Source organism: Haemaphysalis longicornis, unplaced genomic scaffold (assembly GCF_048455015.1).
Source record: "Haemaphysalis longicornis isolate Haplotype H1 unplaced genomic scaffold, Haemaphysalis longicornis Haplotype H1 scaffold_10, whole genome shotgun sequence".
Taxonomy (NCBI): domain Eukaryota; kingdom Metazoa; phylum Arthropoda; class Arachnida; order Ixodida; family Ixodidae; genus Haemaphysalis; species Haemaphysalis longicornis.
Genome location: NW_027526204.1, coordinates 35,641,550 through 35,661,605, shown reverse-complemented (window position 1 = coordinate 35,661,605; position 20,056 = coordinate 35,641,550). Strand labels below are relative to the sequence as shown.

Genomic DNA, 20,056 nt, shown 5'->3' with positions numbered 1-20,056 from the left:
TACTTCTCCCTTGTTATATTCTCCAAGAAGATAAGTGTACGTGAGCAATATATTTTAGATGCGAAGCATCTCATGCTCGGGTCTGTATCCCTCCCTCCCTGATTGTCCGCCATCCGCACTCTACTGCGCATGCGCGTGTCTTCAGCCCCATCAGTGTTTGGGCTGGCGTCAGCGCAGTCCACCATAAAACAAAACAGGCGGCACCGGGTTTTGATCCCACGACTCTCTTGCCGCAACAGAAAGTACGTGGTGCTCTTCCCACTGCACTGCAAACCGGGAAGGGAGCATCTGCTACGAACGCGCCTTATGTCCTTCCCTCATTCAAACTACGTCAACATGCTACTGATACAACGAAGGCACGCGAAGCTGAACGTCAACGGAACCGACGAACTGAAATCTTTAAAGGAAGTTGTTGAATTTCCTGCAAGAAAGATGTGGCGGGAAGTGCCACACACATTGCAGCTCAACTAGAGAAGAGGACTAAGAGGGGTGGCGGCGGGGTAGGAGCGTGAGCACGCAATAAAGAAAGACGGGAACCAGTAGGTGTTTGATCATGTAACGCGGATGTCGGTCTCTTCGCCGTCTCTAAATTTGTCTGTCTCGACATGGGGGTTCACACTACGTTCCCATTCGTGCCCGGATAAATGAAACAACATAACGGCAACACAATGGAACCTACATGGAACCCTCATGATGCTTCGCATCCCCTGGGAAGATGGTGTAATTTTTTCTACGGCTTTTAGAGCCCGTGGTTTTCATTTGGATCCATCAAATTTTTAGAAGGAAGATTCACCATACATGTTCTTGAACTATTTGCATCGTATGAGAACATTAGGCCTAATGTTTACTTTCTTGCGTATTTCATGACAGAGTCCTGGCTTTATAGTTTACGCAAGGGTTTTTAATTAAATATTTATTAGCAAGCGTCGTTTTATTGGCGTCCTGCAAACACTAACTTCACAAAAACTCAGCCACAAGAAGAAACACCCAAGGCCCGCCTAAATGTCACACCCTACCTGCATGGAGTATCACACCTTTTGAACAAGATGGGAGATAATGATGGAGTAAGGACGGTTTTTTCAGCTCTCAACAAACTGGCGTCTTTGTGCACCAAGGTAAACTGCAACGACCGCCCATGCGCCATATGTGACAAGAAGCATGAAACCCAGTTTATGAATTGTGCGAACAAAGTGGTGTAGTAAATTCCACTTTTATGCAGACGAGTTTACGTAGGTCAGACTGGTAGATGTCTGAATGATCGCCTCAGAAAACAAGACTACATCATGCGCACAGGAGCATGCAGGAATCTTGCGATACATTGCAAGAAATGGGAGAAAAGTGATTCCCACCTAAAGTAAAAAGGCGTTTTTAAATGCTCGCTCACGAAAATAATGTAGCCTCACTGATTGGCACTCGGGGGGAACAATGCGTCAGCACACCATCAATTGCCCTTTTGGAAAGCGAGGTGGCATATCCAGCCAGGTGAGCCTCACTTGTACCAGATAACAAGCTTGACACCAAGTGTGATTGTTTTATCCTTAATATTATTTTTCATTGCATACTTGGAGTGACATGTTATGCTTGAACGGGCGCCAACTTGCAGCCACTGGTTTTTTTCGTGTATTTAATGTCGTGTAATAAATAGTACATGAGTGGTTTGTCAACGCTTTAGATTGTCACTTCTTCCGTGCTCGTTCCTGCGCTGTTTTTACTGGGAATAATGTGTAGCCAACTAACCTAACGTCAAGCCTTTGTAAGAAAGGTTGGCCCGAAGCCGCAGGGGAATAGGTGGGCAGGAAGGACGCTGAGAGGGAACTCGTGCAACTGCGGTTGTCACTTTGCAGGCCGACGAATTTGCATAGAAGGCTCTTGATTCGTTAGCATTTCTAGAGGATTCTGGATAACACTTTCAACGAATGCATGCGACGTAGTTGTTGGAACTGTTAAACAACAGGGTGAATTTTGCAACCTGAGGTAGGTCTAAAGAATTGGATTTCATGCAACTAGAAGTATGGCAATTGCTGTTCAAGAAAGTCAAGTGCAAACACTTCTGATACGTCGTATGAAGAGAAGTTTACAACTACTGTAGCAGAAACTCAAAATAGGGACGAGTCCATGTGTTCCATGGAATTTCGTCCTGAGACATGTGGCGCCAAATTGAAGTGAGCGGCAGGAGGTGCAGGTAGCCTACATGAAGAACACCATTGAAAGAGTCTCTAAATACCTGTGTGCCACCAAATTGTGAACAGTACTTTGCAATTTTGATACGGTGACAATACATTATGGCATAAAACTTCAAATTCAAAACAGCAGTTTTTACTGTATTTTTTTATTTTAACTTCGTTTGCTACCTTCTGCCTTTTGTCCAAAACCGTCAACCATATGCAACTTTTAAAGGGACCCCGAAAAGCTTTGTGAAGGTGGCAATCAAATGCATTCAGGTGTTAGAACACATAACGGGGGATTTTTGAGCCAAGTGTGAGCCCCATACGTTGTGCAGATAATTTGTAAACAATTTTTGAAGATCGCCTATCTCAGCCGATGAGCGCGACGCCGCAAAGAGCCGACCGCGGGTGACGCAACGACGACCGCGGGTGACGCAACGGCGATCGCTGCTGACGCAACGGCGAAGGCGCCCCCTGATTCGCCCAATCGCCGGCAAGGTCGGCCGCCGGCGGCGTCACTGCCATTGGCTTCCGGCTGCTCTTCCTCCTTTCTGCGCTATCCCGAGGCAAAGGCGGCAAAGGCGGTTCCGCAGTGATTGACTCGAGCCTAGGCGCAGGAATGTAGGTAGCTGCTTTGAAGGAGGCAGAGAGGGAGGAGGAGTCGATCGGCAAGTGGGGAGAGGTGCATTTAATTGCTTCTGGCGCAGCTAATACTGGATGTAGATCAATAATTCCAACGGCATTGCATCGCTATATTGGTGCTACGTGACAATACAGGCCTTTTGTAACTTTTACAGAAGGCTTTTCTGGGTCCCTTTAAGGACGTTGCTACTTAACTGTTTCCTCTTTGATTACCCCGCAAGGAGCTTGGCTGAGAGCGCTCCATTCTGACGCTCAACTATAAAGTATTCATATGACGCGAGGTATTTTTACTTGTAAGCAAAATAAATTTAGTGGTCAGCATACTGGAAGAATATTACAAAAATAAAAGAAAACGTTTTTTAAAATATGGTGTTGAACCTATGAGTCTTCGTAATTTTCCTCGGTATAGAAGTTTGGCGGAGATTGATTGTTAGTGTGCGAACATATAAATCAATGTTTGTATCCATAGGGGGATCATTTGCCTTCTGTAAAAAACATAGAATTTGAACAAATCTGAGGGAAGTCGCAATCACAAGAGTACTTCATGGACAGCCAAGGAAACTGGGCTCCTCTTTTGTGTTTTGCCCGCTACAGGAAAACAATGATGCAACATGTTTTTGATGATAATCGAAGTGCGTGTCAAGGCCTACACCTGGCAACACTTTCAGAAAAATCTAAGGTGTTTTTTTTTATCTGAGCGAGTGAACTTTGTGCATGGCAGTAATTTTTCAAACTATCGTGCCTGTTGCATTTTATTCTTATTTCGTGCAGTTACAATATTGAGTGTTTTTTTTTTTTAAAAAGCATGCGTGAATAGAATGTGAACATTGCTGCCTAAGTAATTCTGGTGGCAATATCTACGATAAATGTTAAATAGTTGCCCTCTAAACCGAGTTTGGCCTTTTGTTACAAAAAATTTGTATTTTTCTGAGGAACCAAACCTTTTCTTTGGAAAAGCACTCCAGTCTTGAATTGAGCAAAATTTACAAATTGCCCCTCCAAAATATTTTCGGGCATAGCCTTCGCTAAAATTTGCTGAGGCGCAATGGCAGGCTGCTGCGGTCGTTCAATTTGTCCTGTTACCAAAAAATTTTACGTTAAGATTTTATTGTTCCCGGCTCAAATATTCGTGAATTTGGACATCAACAGAATCATTTAAAATAAAATGTTCTCGCAAATTGAAGAGGCTGACCAGAAACCCTTTGGTCGATCTTATCTAACTCACCTTCACTATTGAATGTTTTCTTTATTGTGGCGTTTATTTAAGGCTGTCTATTCATTTTGTTGTTAATGGGACAGAGTATCATCGCACGTTCGCCGGTAATGTGGTGATCTCTATTCTCGTCTTATATATGCGTACAGGCCGGACGGGCGGTCAGAAAGCCTATGACAGTAAACGGCAGCCCTCCGGTTTTCAATTGTGTGGATTGGGGTCATTTGGCTTCAGTACTTGATGTCCTTTAGATAAATAAGGAGCAAGATATTTCTGTTTGAAACTTTGCTACATTACGTAGATTGCTTATATGAGAATTTTACGACTTTTTCAGGGGCTCTTGTTCCTGAGAAACAAGCATAAAGCTTGGCTAGACTTCAAGTCGGGTCTGCTATCCGGACGTGATTTGAGATCTAGGCACTTTGCTTGCATTTTGGAAATCAGCGTTTATGTCACAAACTTTTTCAATGATTCTTTTGAGAAAGTTTTCTTAACTGGGGTATGCAGCTCTTCTTCTGTGATATGTTCCGGTCTGGTACAATTTCATCAGGAAGGCCGTGTTAAGCGTGGCTTTATGTTCTGATTTTCAAAAAAGCACAAAAGTTACACAAGGAACAAAAAAAGTCAAAAGAGACCAGCGCTGCTTCCAACCGATATATATATATAGTTGAAAGCGATCAAATATATTCACAAAATGTGGCGCACATGAGGACTGATTTATATTATGCAACGCATATAGATATTTCCCGTGCGATCCCCGCAATTCCTCATAAGCTGAGATCAGAATAGACAGCCACCGACGACTGTGTACCCTTGGGCTCTCAAAACGTAAAGAACAGAACAAAACAGGAGCTTTGAAAATAAAGACTGATCCCCCAAAACAACACAATACAGAGAAAGCTGCTGGCGGTCGATTTCAAATTACTCAGGAGCGAGTTATACAGTTTTCTTAGCCGACAATCCTACCGAGGGCAAGCTTTTCTATCGTCCCCTAGGTCCACCATTTCAGACGCCTCAATAATTTCTCTTGCGAACTAGTTATGGTGCTTGGCTATGATTACAGTCTCAATATTGCAAGGCATGCTTTTGCATCTCTCGCAATGTTCACCGAGCTGCCCTATGTGCCCGCTCATCACGTTCCGTACATGCTCGCGCAATCACACGTTCACACACCGTGACATGCTGAAGGGATGGCATAGACCACATTTTCCGCGCACGCAACGAACTGGGTTTTGTGGTGGATGCTTCAGCTCTTTTTCCGTTTTTGGAAGGGGCGTTTTCAAGAATAAATGTCATTTGGAAGTAGTGCTTGCCTCTTGTCCTTCTTCGTGTATTGTGTTCAGTTTTGCGCTTTACTCGTCAGCAATGCAATACCAAGTAGCCCAGAAATCCGCATTTATCAGCTGTGTTATTATTTCAAGGAGCCGTCAGAACGTTACTTCGAAGTTGTGTTATGAACAGCGGCCCTGTCAGTTGTGCTTCATCAAGTAGCATGTAAGTTGTGCAAAATGAGCTCTTGGTTATACTCTCTAACCTTTTTCAGCTTTCGTGTTATACTTGGGATAACTTTCAGTGTAGTTTAAAATTGCCCTGCAAACGTCCGTGGCCCTGAATGACCGAGGAAAAATATTTTTGTATGGGAAACAGAGGGTTCTGATAGCTGGAGGTAGAACAATCTACACAGTAGCCTTGAATAGTCGAGATACCGTGGATATTTCAATTGGGGGGCCAGTGGATTAGTCTATACCTTTTGCTCTATAGTTTATTCTTTTCCCTGGGTATAGGATTGAAAGTGTATGCACCAGTATTATTTGGGCACATAGAAGACGTTGCAAAATGCGTATTCGGTCAAAGAATTTACAACGTGGGTGGGCTTCTTTTTTTAGAGTGAAAGCTTTACTATCCCAGGGACAGATTCAGAAAACTCTTTCATTAGCCAGTAACTTGCAGTGTTAGTCTGGCCCTCAAGCACAACCAAATGGAAACTAGCGTGTTGTACAGTTTGACGGAGTGAGTAGATTCACTTGTTCGTTTTAAGGTGGTGTGCGGAAAAGGATACGGCGAGAGAGTACAGTTGGCCAGATATGTGCCTTAGGACAGTGATAGGAGGGAGTGGCTGCTTCGAAGGTCACTGCGAAATTCAAAATAAACGGGTGCATTGCACTTGTTCAGACATTCCTGGGCGCGCTCGACGAGAAAAGCTATGGCTACAAAACTTCGTTTAACGTCGCTCATCCGAGGGAACTTTTTATATTTTGTATTTTAATAGTGATGTTCAATGTCCAACTTTTTATACCCAAGTAGGAAAGCGATGAGGAACAAGCAGAAGTGGCCCCTTAACTAGAGACACTGCACCTGACAGATTTGGAACCGGGAATCGGTTTCACATTGTTGCTGTCTGTGTATTGCACGTTCAATGTGCAGTACACGCCGAAGTTTAAGCACAACAGCTTGTTTCTTGAAATGTTACTTAGGCTCAAGCCCAGCGGCCAGGTGCCTGCGGTTAAGAAGGCCGCCACCAATGTTTCGAGGTATTACGGCGAAAGTTGCTTGTTGGTAATAGTCGTTTATGCCTTTTTTATCTCACAAGGCAACTTGTGTTTTAGAACTACCGCTACAGAAAAAACAGTGGGAATGTTTCAGACTGTTGGCTAAGGTCCTGGGGTTTTTGTGTTCAAAATTGAAACATTTTCGTTTCAGATATTTGCTGCACCGTATTCTTATTTGTAGATTGTTCTTTATTGTGTCCTAAATAAGAGATGCCTTTGTGTGAGACTCATGTACGCTAGGGCACGTTCTGGTACTTTTTTGTCACAGTGAACAAAAGCGGTCACAAACACAGGGCAAAAAAAGAAATATACACGGCGAGTTATTAACAAGAACTAGCGTAGTTGGTATTTTGTTCTTTGTTTTTTGGCGGTTTTAGTCACTCTGACTCCATACAAACTTCCTCACTTATCGGTGCTACCAATAGAGTTGTAGTGTTTACTATTATCCCACTTATGTAACTGCAATGCGAAATACTTGTGCGAACGTCTGTCTTTTATTCGTGTGTTAGTGCCATCCTGATATCTCCTATTGTTCTAGTTTTAATGTTTCTCGTGGCAAAATTTTATTTTTCTGCATTTTTACGTGTGAAGGTTTCTCGAATGTGTCCTAAACAAGAGCTAGGTCTTCGTTCTGTGGGGAAGTGCAGCAAGGAGAGGTTTTTATGCTAATTTTTATAGCCAAAAAAGCTTTATTTTGTGTGAAAGTGCAGAAGAAACTGATTTTCTCTTGATATTGTCGTAGGAAATAAAGTCTCCGTTCATTTATCCTGCTTAGCATATTTTAATACATTTTCGCACTGCTGTTTGTACCGGTCCCAAAAGGTGCAACAGCTTAGTAGCGCCCAAATGTTTAAACGCGTGATGCTCAAGGTTAGATCACTATCGATAACGGAGGGAAGGTAGCCGCATGCGGTGGGCATGCACGCTGCTTCGCGGGGAATAACAGAGCGCTCTTGAGGCGGAACGCTAGAAAGGTTATGAGTACTTTTCTATTGTATGAGGCAGAGCCGCAGCAAGTAAAGATCATTTACTCTGAGAATTAGCGATGGAATGCTGATCGCTTTGCATATATTTTGCATCCGTGAGGGTCTCCGTGTAGAAGGGAGTATACAAACCCCGCGATGCGGATTTTGGCTCCCGATATGCCGCAAACCGCGCCACTGCCCGGAAAGTAAGTGCGCTGCGTCGCGGAAATGCCGCGGCTCTCTCGACGGGAGTACGGTTATTATGCGTACTAAAAAAAGCCTAATGCTTGAAAACGACGGAAACAGGGGACAAACGTTTTTACTCCTATAAAGAAACCCCTGTGCGCTCCTCGGCTTCCCAGAGTTTGTAGAAAAGGGCAAGAGGGCAAAAACTGCGGTCTTGGAATAGGTTTCATCACTACTACGGCTATGTTTAGCCTGAAGATATGTAAATATTGCAACTGAAGGCTGTGAGACCTCGAGCGGTGACAGGTTAAGTGAGATTGTTATTTTGCACTCACTGCTGGAGACTAGCAAGGTAAGGTTATTCTCATGTCACACTTTTTCAAAATTTTGTTTACCCAGTTTGGTGGATCCGTTGGGTTGATCAGTCATGTTTCATCGGTTTCTTGACAATCAGCGTTGAGTTATGCGCCGCCTCTTATTGAAGGCGACTTTTCTAGATTTAAAACTACAAGCATTGGCTTTATTAAATTTTTTCTGAGGTATCGATCGTATTTAGCGAGAAAAGATCGTTACACGGGAGATGCTGTGGGTGCTTTAGTTGGAACGCAATCGCCATTTCTACGAATTAGGCCACTGAGGGTGAACCACTTGGCTATTTAGGTACGAGTTGATGAGGCCACTGGTTGATTTGTGACTGTAAACTTCAGGCCTTAGGAGCGGACCATGTGTCTACAGACCAAAGCAACGCCTGAAGAGGTTTTTCTCAGAGAAAAACAGTGAGTAAGCGTATTTTCCAAACATCACTCTTCAGTTAAAATCGCAATTTCCGCTGAGCAAGGGTAATGCCGTCAACATCTATACCTTCACCATGATTGCTAATCGGTAGTGTCGACTGAGAGGGCGAATCACTCCTCGGGAGATCAGTTGTGCTCTGTAAAATATGCTAGGCCCGGGTGCAATTCATTGCACCCGGGCCTAGCGGGTGCAACGGTTCTCCCGCACTCTTCTCCCATGCTCTGATGGGAGAAGAGTGCGGGAGAACCGTAAACCCGTTAGATTTTTAACTTCCGCTTTCTGTCGGTGAACATAAACAAGCATGACATGACATGTTTCGTGCCAGGATAGTGCATAAAAGGGAATCATATCACTGGGTTTTTTTTTCACGCACTCCGTGAGACCACCTATTATTCGAGAGTGGGCCGTTGCTGGTGATACCTAACTGCCTAAAATTCTGCTTATGATGAAATATGCATACACATTCACATCTTGTGTAAGAAATACCGGAGCGCTGGTCCGCAGTAGAATATGTTGAATTATGAAACCTAGGATTTCAAAAGTATTTCAAGGGTGAAGAGCGGTTATTTCCAGACGCGAATTCAAATAGTCAGTTGTTTCTTTAATCCACAGTTTGTGAACGGCTTCCCATAAAACAGGCAGTAAAATACCGAATAACTGGTTGAAAAGTGGCCGTTGGTGTTCAGGCTGGCTGGAAAATGAGGAAATTTTTACTGCAACACTTTTCGGCGCTACCCTTCCCGCGTTGTTTGGGGCAGTAAGGGCTGGATGTTAGAAGACGACGCGAATAGTAGTTCATGCGCCCCCACTCTATTGTGTGACTCTGAAAAAGCTTTTTATTGATATGACGAGGTAGATGTCGACCTTCTGAGGAAGTGTGTTTCGAAAGTACATTAGTTAGGAAGCACAATGTTATTAAATAAATAGCTGGGAGTTTAGAAGACACATTTCGGGAGACACAGCAGAAAATAAGGTCGCCGTCGAACGGTTTTATCCGAGATGTGGAGTACCACGAGCAAAATATGGTGAATAGTAGAGAAGAACGCTTTGGCTGTTCACAGGCCTCTCAAACAAAGAAAAACCGCTTACTGGATTAACAGCGTGAAACAATGTGAGGGTGGAAATTATATGGAAGTGTAAGCCCCTCCACCTGACCCACCCGGCTATGTATGGAATAGCCGCAAGCCAACATAGCTCTTTGGTATCGGTAATTACATTGTGGCGTTCGAAAACCACAAAATAAAAATCTGATAAATACTGTATACATATTACCAGAAATACACGAAACTGCAATATGACATACAATTCCCTAGCTGTGAAGGACATAAAAAAGTTCCAGGCGAGCCTAAAGATAACAATTTACCTTGACGAAAAAACATTTGCGAGATAAGTTTAAAGGACCTGCCAGATATATACGGCTGCATCGAATACCGACGTTGCCAGCTGAATCGCAATGCGGTTTGAAAGAAAAACAAGGTAATATCTCAATCGTACCCCGACAGAAACGTCCGTAAAGCATGCAACGTAGTGGAATGCTTGAAATTGGAAACGTCCTTTCATCCATCAAGATAACTTCAAACTGAGGTCGTATGTCTTGCAATAAAAAGTCTAACATTGGTCAATGTTGAATGCATGCAGCACCAAACGCTTTCTTGTTAAATTACAAAATAGTTTTACTACGTATGTATGGGCGTATATTAAGGCCACTGCCGTAAAAATCGCCTAAAGTAAAGAAGTCCTGTCTTGTGTACAATGGAGGCTAGGCACAAATGCATGTAGTAATTTAGTAATAGACATATATGTACATCAAACCGCGAATGTTGCATTCCAGATGGCGACCACTGAAAACCATCAATGCTTAAAGCATATTTCTGTAGGGTAGCTTTTTGATGGCATGCTAGTTGGCTAACGAAGTGTAATGTCAAACGCACGTATGATATTGGGGGTGTTGTGCGAAACTTCACCATTGCGGAAATAAAAAGATTTTATGAACGTTTTTCGCATTTTTAATGCAATGCTGCGCCAAGGTTGTGGTCATGCCAACATGAATCTCTGTTGTCGCTATGAGGTCGGAACGAACGAACATATAGTAGTGACGCTGTACTTATTTCATACTGAGATTCCTAGTTACACGCTGAAGTTGGTGAGTGGTAAGGTGTTAGCAGATGAGCCGAAGAATACTGGGTCGATGCCCGCCACCATGCTGGGTGTGGATGCGAAAAAGGAAAACGCCCTTTTGTAGGGATTTCAACACGCGGTAATAACAACCAGGTTGTCCAAATAGGTTAGTTGGCCTGTACTTCGGCTCGCATCGTCACCCAGCTGGAGCCTTGGCACGTTATAGCCTTCTTCAACCAACTTTTTCATGCAAGCGCGTAAAAGTGCTTATATGTTCCCAGAAATCTCTAAATAAATGTTTTTGTCCTGCCGATCTGCAAGCAAACACTACATACCTTTTTGGGCGGCTTCAAAGCAGCAGGTGATAGCGAATACAAAATATTATGAGGACAACTTCCGTAAAGTAACTCTCAAGTGATTTGCAAATATCTTGGAGTTATTTGCCTAAAATAAAGCTTGCATTCCTAAGTCAAAATTCACGCCCCTCAGAATTCGTATACGGGAACTTGATTGATTGATTTATTGTGGGGTTTAACGCGGCGACGCAACGCAGGCGATGAGGCGCGCCGTAGTGGAGGGCTCCGGATTAATTTTGACCACCAGGAGATCTTTAACGTGTGCCGAACTCTCGTGCACACCGGCGTTTTTGCTTTTCGCCTACATCAGAAAGGGGCCACCGCGGCCGGGAATCGAACCCGCGACCTCGTGCTCAGCAGCGCAATGCCCTAGCGACTGAGCCACCGCGGCGGGTGTATATGGGAACTTGTTGATTAGAATAAAGTACCTTGAAAGTGGTATCCTACTCACGGCATTATCCTTGCCGATTTCCTATAACATTTCACTTGCGCTTACTGAAATGGTTCGGATCTACTGCGCCCACAGCGCGGATCGCTTTCCCACCGACGTACTTTCAGTCGGCCTGTCCGCGAAGGATCGTTGCACTTGGTTTTGTCAGTTGAAAATTAAGCCGCCCCGACAAGATGAGCTACAGAACACTGGTGTTTACGTCGTTATTCATTTACGGACAAATGTTTTCTCGCACATTTTTAATAACAGAATATGTATGGAATCAACACATGTGGTTTATATTTGCTGTTTCGATTGGTTGAAATTTAAAACAGAAGAATTTTCAAAAGTACTATTGGGGAGCTGCAATTTTTAGTAGCCTAGGATGTCGTTAGCCGCAGCATCCTAAGAAAATGTAATCGAGCTTTAAGCAGAATTTTCCAACTGTTAAATTTAGAAGCCAAATAATCCCTACATTTAGGACGTAAATTCTGCTTAATTACAAGTACGGCATAACAAGATTTTTGCTAAATGTAATTAGGCCGAAAGTCTAGCCTTGATGTTCGAGGACGGAGGGGCTAAAAATATATTGTTCTTTGAACGCTTTATTTTGAGATTGGGAGAAAATATGTTGCCCCAAATTTTCTCAACCTGTGTCACCTCGTCAGCGCTGTTAGATAGTCATGTCGAGTATATAGAGATTACCTTGTTTTTCTTTCAAGCCACATTGCTATTCAGCTCGCAGCGTCGGCATGCGATGCAGTCGTATTTATCTAGCAGGTCCTTTCAACTTTTCTCGCAAATTTTTCTTCGTCAAGCGAAATTGTTATCTTTAGGCTCGACTGGAATTCATTTATGTCGTCCACAGCTAGTGAATTGTTTCAGCAAATTGAAGTTTCGTGTATTTCTGTGATTATGTATACAGTATTTATCAGATTTTTTTTTGTGGTCTCTAAAACGCCGACCCACAGCAAAAAGCTATGTTGGCTTGCGGCTATTTTATGGTTTAAGTCACATGAACACGCATTATTCTATAGACAATTTTAAGATATCTTACTACGAGCAATGCAGTTCGACACGCATTATGCCTGCAAGACGATGTGACTAGTAATCCTTGCGCACTCACAAGAGCAGCTGACTGTATCTAGAAATTTTTTTGACATACTGGTGCTGCTTTCCTTGTTTACGGGAAGTTTTCAAAATATACATCACTTGAGCAATGTCTTTCGAAGGAAAATCTAACTGATCTCTCAGTCATTCGACGAGACAAAAGTAATGTAAAAATGCGACCCACTAGAGCACTTAGCCGAGCGAAGTGTCGTTAGAAAAACGGAGTGGTTATTGACTCTTGCCACTCATACCAGGATAGTAGCGTAATGCTAGCAGGTCACATACTGAAATTCTTACCTGAAGGCAAATGTCGTTAGAAAGAAAAACAAAGTAATCTCTCATTCATACCTTGACAAACGGTATTCAAACATCATTCTTAGAGAAATGCTTAGCTCCAGCGAAATGTCGCAAGAAAGACAAAAACGAAGAAATTTCTCACTCCTACCACGAAAGAAACGTAAGACAAGCGTGCCACCTAGTGGAATGCTTAGCTGAGGGTAAATATTATTACAAAGAAAAACAAAAGAATCTCTCACTCACACCATGATGGAAACGTAATGCAAGCATGCTACCTAAAGAAATGCTGCGCTGAAGCGTAATGTCGTTAGAAAGAAAAACAAGTAATCTCTTACTCTTACTTCGACAAGAACATCATGCAAGAACATCATGCATACCTCGAGGCATGCTTGTATTTTGGTACGTTTTTAAAGTCAGCATACCTTCTGAAGTCGTAAGCGTTGATAAAAAATACGCCAATATATGACAATATTGAATATCTGTAGCTAGAAACCGCATCCTCGCTAGCTTGAGACAATTGCAAACTAAAAAGGAGCCACCTTAAGGCTAATGCAGTAAAAGTAATTTACAGTAAAGACGTACCGCCCTGTGTACCGTACAGGGTATGCATCAATAGATGCTGCATATTTTTGGAAAAAGGGTAAAGCTACGTAGAACTCCGAATGTCGCAGCCGAAAAAGACAGAACTGAAAGTTTGATGCTTAAATCCGATCAAAGTTGTTTTGCTGCTTTGAGGACATGCTGCTACGCGAAGAAAGAATGTCCCGCAGAACTGCTACGCGTTGTTGATTTTAGCTGCTCTGAAACGACCTCCACTATTACCCAAATAAAAGATGTTCTGAATGTTACGACATTTTTTTTATTTCATCAATAGTATGATCACGGTTGTCTCTATGAGTACGGCACGCAGCAACTTGCAGTGAGTCTGTGCTTAAACCACATGGGATTCTTCAGCGAACCTCCAAGGCGGCTCCACAAAAAGCTGTTTTGAAGCTGAGCCGAAACACACGGGTTAAACTTGAGCCGCGGTGGCTGCTTTTCTGTAGAAGTGAAAGCGCGAAACCCCCTGTGTGGAGATTTCATCGCATGGTAACTATGCCCGGGTGGTTAAATTTATTTGGAGGACCTCCGCTACAGCGCACCTCTTACCCAAGTGTAGCTTCGGCGCGGTAAACATATTACAAATTTTTCTGAGCTTGCATCTAGAATTACAGATTTGCTAAGAAATCCGTAATTATACTTTTCTCTCTCGACGGACGGAAAGCAAACAGCACGCACTATTCCACTATGCTTGGGAGCAGCATTTTTATAAAAAACTTGCAATTTATTGAGGCGAAAGCCTTCAGTGTAAAATAAAATGATTTGTAGATACCACAGCATAACTTGCTGAAATCTAGTCTGCAGTCTGTAGGCTTAGTGTCTACCGCACTAAGCTTGTTTACGGGAATTGTAACAAAAAGGATTTAGAAAGTGCTCCTTCACCTCGTGCATCCTCCGTGCCGAATTCTTCTAAAGTTTTGTGCGACGTTTACACTGTCGGCTTGGCCTGACGTGGCATACTGCGGTGGTCGATGACCCTCCTACTGAGTCAGTCGACAGCAGGCGGTGTTCGTTGAGTTACAGGTAAGTCCTGACATAATTTCCGCAGAAAAATGTGGCTTCATTTTGTTAGTTCGTAGAGTACACAACTGGTGATTTCGGTGATGTCGAAGCAGCATCCTACCAGCGCACGTGCGATAGGTACACTTGCTTATGACGCATCACCCATTTCGCTTCACTGGATATGTAAACCCAGTTCGTTTGTGCGCGTGGTCCGCAGGTAGAAAATCTAAGAAAATATGCGCAGGAAAAGAGTTAGCGAAATGCCTACAAATAATATCGAATCTATTCAATAAAAACTTCATTGAAGTTTATAAAAGTACCGCAAGAGAAGCACTTTTTCGCTGTGTAAACAGCGTACATCGAACCTCACATAATTGCGAAAGCTTTTGTTCGAATGAACGCATTCGCTGCTGACAAGACATTTGTTGGGAGAAAAGGACAGCTTACTGCGAAAGCTTTTTGCAAGTGTTTGACTTACGAGCTCAGAATGCTACAATCATTGAGCCAATTACACGTCATTCCAGGCTTCTAATTCTATATATGTATGTATGTATGTATGTATGTATATATGTATGTATGCATCTATGTAGGTAGGTATGTATGTACGTACGTACGTATGTATGTATGTATGTATGTATGTATGTATGTATGTATGTATGTATGTGTATGCAAGAAAAGAAAACTGAACAAGGTAGCGACCAGAATTGTTGGTAATGTTTCAGTAAATATGCTTGCCCTGAAGAAGGTCATCAGAGTACAGTTACGAGATTTTGCTTCCCAAATTCATGTAACTGTACTCGGATGAAGGCACGTCCCATTGCGACTACGTGAGTAAACCTTCATGAATATAGTTCTTGCTGCGTAACCAACTCTTTACTTATACTAATTCTGCGCCTTTTGAGAGTTTTTTTATTATATATATACATATTTAATCAGAATAGGACATGAGGGGCTCATTGAATCAAGACAAACATTACGTTTGGCAGTCAAGAAAAGCTCGGAAAGCAAATGGGAGAATGTGGTAGGTCATTGAAACACATAAAGAATTTAGAAAGATAGAATAAAGGGACAGAAAAAAATGCCCGCAAGGTGGGATCCGAACCCAAGACTTCCCGAATTTTGTATCAGGTTTCGTGATGTTCAACATTCTTTCCAAGGTTTCCTTGACTGCCATCCCTTATTTCTGCATATACATCTATAATAAGGCAAGTAGAGTCAGACAAAGGCGAGAAAAACGTAAAAAAATTAAATAAAAGTTTACGGGCGTTTTAGGAAGATGACTTCTATTCTTCTGTCCTCCTCTTCCTGAAACGTGAGTAAACTTTTATTTTTATTTTTTCATGGCTTTTCTCGTTTGTCTCTGTCTCTACTTACCTTATATGAATATATATATACGGTATAACGTTTCAGCGTTTCTGTGGTTTTACAGCCTCCCCTTTGCATAGGGGCAAATTGCTGAACTTCCCAAACGTACAGTCGCATCGGAGTCGCATGTACTCATTTACCCGTAGGTGACCGTGCAAACAAGCCACACGAATGCCCATGGTGCGTTCCACAACCACAGTGGACGCTGAACTTGCAACAGGCTGTGGCAGGACCTGCCGCGAGACCTTTTCACCCCCGGCAATGGCAGAATGCGCAAGGACGGCCGCGGGCCCCGCCAGATGGACAAGGGGCAGAGGCCCCTTGCAAGGGTAAACGCAGATTCCCAGACGTGAATTCCCCTTCCAAGGGTCCGGACTGGACCAGGGACGCCTGTACCCAATAAATAACCGGTTGGTGCCCGGCGGTATGAGAGGAAACCAAGAAGAACATAAAAACATTAAAAATAAAAGTCTTTGAACGTTTCAGGAAGAGCACTTCCTGTGCTCTGAAGAAAGGAAGTCCTGAGTAAACGCCAGCAAACTTTTATTTTTAATTGTTTTTCTCGTGTAATTCTGTCTTTACTTTACTTATTTTCTCGCGCTCTGTGTTTTTTTTTATTTCCAGAGACTATATATATGTAACCGTACAAGAAAAAACGTCTCGAGGAGCAAGAAGAATTATTACAGGAAATTGTTCAAACACGATTAAACCCTAGTTCACTGAGGTTTCGCCTGCAGGACCCGTCTTCTCCTAGTTACAATCGTCAGTAGACCACTGTTATTGCTTTTAATTGTAAGGCAACCAGACCGAGTGGGTCACGGTCAGTTTAAAGCAGCGAAACAGTCAGAGAGAAATGGAGGTGTGGTTTTTTTGACAGGGCCCCGCACTTGAGAAAGAAGAAAGACTACGAGAGGGTCGGAGGAAACAGGATCGAATGGTTTAAGCTTGGCTGCGGCGGTGCGCGTGATCTCAAAGGAGGTTTCCTGGAAGTTTGGAGCCTAGAGGGGCGTCTTGGGGGTGCAATTGCAAGGTTTTTGAACAATGTGTGACAGAGAAATCTCCTAAACCACAACAGCACGTATAGTCCGAAGAATTCCGGTTGGGGAGACCAGTGTTCGCAGAAGAATAGAAGAGGTATGCGCAGGTACAATCCACGAGGAGCTTTGTGGTAAATTCAAGACTTCTTTTCTATTTTCTTTCTTTTTACTTTTTTTGCGTGTGTGTAAAGCAGGTAGTAAACGAAATGCCGAAGGTCGAGGGAGGCGAGTGCGCGTGGTATGTCGAAATCGGCTAGGAGCAAGACAGGAAAAAACGCGCAGAAATTATATTCAAGTAACAGCTTTGGCGATGGACAGGCAAGGTTGATGCGAATGGAGATGCTACTTTTTTAAGAGCAATATTTTTCTGTTCGATTACGATACCGCAACGTTTGTAAGCTGCCTTTCCAAGCGTTGATTTCAGCCCGCTCCAGGCAGTTGAATTTATGGAATAAGTACGATTTTCTGTATTTCCGGTCCCTTGGGGACTTCAGGCTTGACTGCAGACTATAGAGCTTGAGATCACCGCAATTGTGGTTGGGCTGATTGAAGTGTTGCGCCGCTGCTATGGAGACACTGTTAGAAGTGTCGGCCCCATGTCCATTCAGGCGTAAGTTCATATGTTGAATCCTTTCTCCAATGTACTGCTTTTGAGAGAATGAGCATTCTAGCATATACACAATGTTAGAAGAAATGGACGTGAAGCTTGAAATATTCTCGTTAACGTATTGGCTGGCAGTGCTATTGACAATGTGGAATCCGTCTGCAGATGTTTGCAGGTCTTGCATCTAGGGCAGAGGCATGGGCTGATGACTGGTTCCTGGGAAGCGCGAATTTCGGCATGCACTCAAATGTCTTTTAGGTTCTTATTTCTTCTGTAGTTAACTCTTGGGGCTTCCGGGAACATCTTTTAAAGTAGGTCATAATAGCTAGAATAGGGCAGTATTTCCGCAGGATGTAGTTTATGTTAGAAAGCGCGTGTAAGAATTGGGTTATTAGGGCTGGTTGTCGTGCGTTTTGGTTTAGACGTGGCTGCTTGAGCACTTCGTCTGTTTCTCACTTGGATGCTCTTTCGTAAGCCATACATAGCGAGCTGACCGGGTGATTACTTCTTGCCAGGGTGGACTTTACTTCATTACGTGCTTTATATAGTCTGTGTTATCGGTGCATACTCTTCTTAGTGTGGTAGCCTGTCCTACAAAGTTACTTTGTTAGCAGTGTCGTGGGTGAGGACTAGTGTAGTCTAGGTACTGTTGCCTGTCCGTTGGGTTTCCTATAAAGCGTGGTTTTCAGTTTACCATTGTCAACAACAACAGTCGTGTCTAGGAAGTTCACTTGTTCATCCCAGTGCTGGCATGAGAACTTATTGGACGAGTGCGAAGAATTAAGATGCGAAATGAAACTTCCTAGGGCTGTGCGGCCATGCTTCCAAAAATGAAATGTCATCTATGTGTCGAAGGTAAACCTTTGGGTTGAGGGGAAAAGACTCTAAAAGGGAAGCTTCAAGTTGTCCCATTGAAAATGTTGGCGTATCTGGGTGCGAAAGGAGTGCCCAAGCTGGTTCCACATACTCGGAAGTAGTTAGAAGATTCGAAGTCGAAATAGTTTAGAGTTAGAACTTATTTTAGTAAAGTAATGTAGTCTTCCAATGCATGTTAGTGCCGGTTTTCTTTTAGGGCGTTTGATATAGCTGCTATATCTTCGGTGATGGGAATGTTCGTATAGAGGGCGGATACATAGAGCGTGGCCAGAAGGGCGGGATTGGGTATTTGCCCACCATTGTTTATTGCTTCTATTATGCGGAGGAAGTGTGGGGTGTCCTGAACAAATGAAGCAAGAGAAGTCGGAATGTTGGCCGAATGGTGATTCAGAAACACAAACAACGCTTCCGTAGGGGTGTTGCTGTTAGAAATACTAGTATGTGCGAGGTTAAATTATAGGAAATACTAGGATGTGCTCGGTTAAATGCCTCAATGAATGTGAAGAGCTCGCGTCACCGTGCCGCTAGATCATGAATATGTCTTCAATATAACTTTTATACTACAGTGGCTTAAAATTTGAGAGCCAGGAAAGTTTGATTCGAGGTGAGATATACAAATCTTTTAGCAAACAAAAGTAGCAAACAGTAAAGTAGCAACGTCCTTAAAAGTTGCATTTGTTCGACGTTTTTGGACAAAAGACAGAAGATTACAAAAGAAGTGAAATTTAAAAAATACAGTAAAAATTGGGCGCATGCATATACGGCTACTTCGTCGTGTACCTTAGCCCGGACGGCTTTGCTGTGCATCACGGCCATAATAAATATTAGAAGTAACAGTTGGCCGAGCTAGCAATGGCTAGCTAGTATAATACAACGCAGCCTGCGGCTCACGTAATTCAGTGCCACGACAGCGCACAACCTCTGCTTCGCCTACGGACCGCCGGCGGGCCGGCCACTTCCGCAACTCACCGCCGTCGTTTGCGGCGCGTAAACACTACGTGCGACGACGACCGCGTACCGCTGGCATCCCTCAGCGCTAGATGAAACGGCGCAACCAGCCTAGAATATCATTACGTCCAGCTAAAAAATGGTGTATTTAGAAGGGCGATTCACCGTACATGTTTTTGATCTATTTGCCTCTTATGAGAACATTAAGCCTACTTTTCATTTTCTTTGAGCATTTATGACCCATCCCTGGCTTTATAGTTTACGTAAGGGTTTTAATTAAAAATATAGTAGCAAACGTCGTTTTATTTCGTCCTGCAAACACTAACTTCACAAAAAACCGGCTACAAAAAGAAACACCCAAGGGATGCTTAAACGTCATAACCTAGGTCCATGGGGTATCACACTTTTTAAAGAAGATCGGGGATAAGGCAGGAGTAAGGACGGTTTTTTCAGAGCCCAACAAACTGGCGCCTTTGTTCTCCAAGGTAAACTGCAACGACCGCCCATGCGCCGTATGTGAGAAGAAGCATGAAACGCAGTGTGTGAACTGTGCGGACAGAGTGGTGTACGAAATGCTACTTTCATGCAGACGAGTTTACGTAGGTAAGACTGGTAGATGCCTGAATGATCGCCTTAGAAAAAATGCCCACGCCATGCGCACAGGAGCAGGCAGGAATCTTGCGATACATTGCAAGAAATGGGAGAAAAGTGATTCCCACCCAAAGTGAAAAGGCGTTTTGAAATGCTATCGAGACGCTCGCTCACGGAAATATTGGAGCCTCACTGATTGGCCTTCTG

At 43.3% G+C, this 20,056-nt stretch overlaps 1 protein-coding gene across 7 annotated transcripts in view; it reads left to right on the top strand.

Moving 5' to 3' along the window:
* LOC144158375 (uncharacterized) overlaps positions 1 to 20,056 on the top strand; it is a 55,317-nt gene that overhangs the window by 8,780 nt on the left and 26,481 nt on the right. For 5 of the 7 annotated variants that reach the window (XM_077689236.1, XM_077689233.1, XM_077689232.1 and 2 more), the window contains one exon: positions 15,940 to 16,122. The exons of 1 other annotated variant lie outside the window; for it this stretch is intronic. In XM_077689236.1, coding sequence (XP_077545362.1) covers positions 16,063 to 16,122 — 60 coding nt within the window. In that variant the 5' untranslated portion in view covers positions 15,940 to 16,062. Of the gene's footprint in view, positions 1 to 239; positions 5,411 to 15,939; positions 16,123 to 20,056 lie in introns of those variants that run through there. One more of the 7 variants, XR_013320039.1, reaches the window with a different exon arrangement.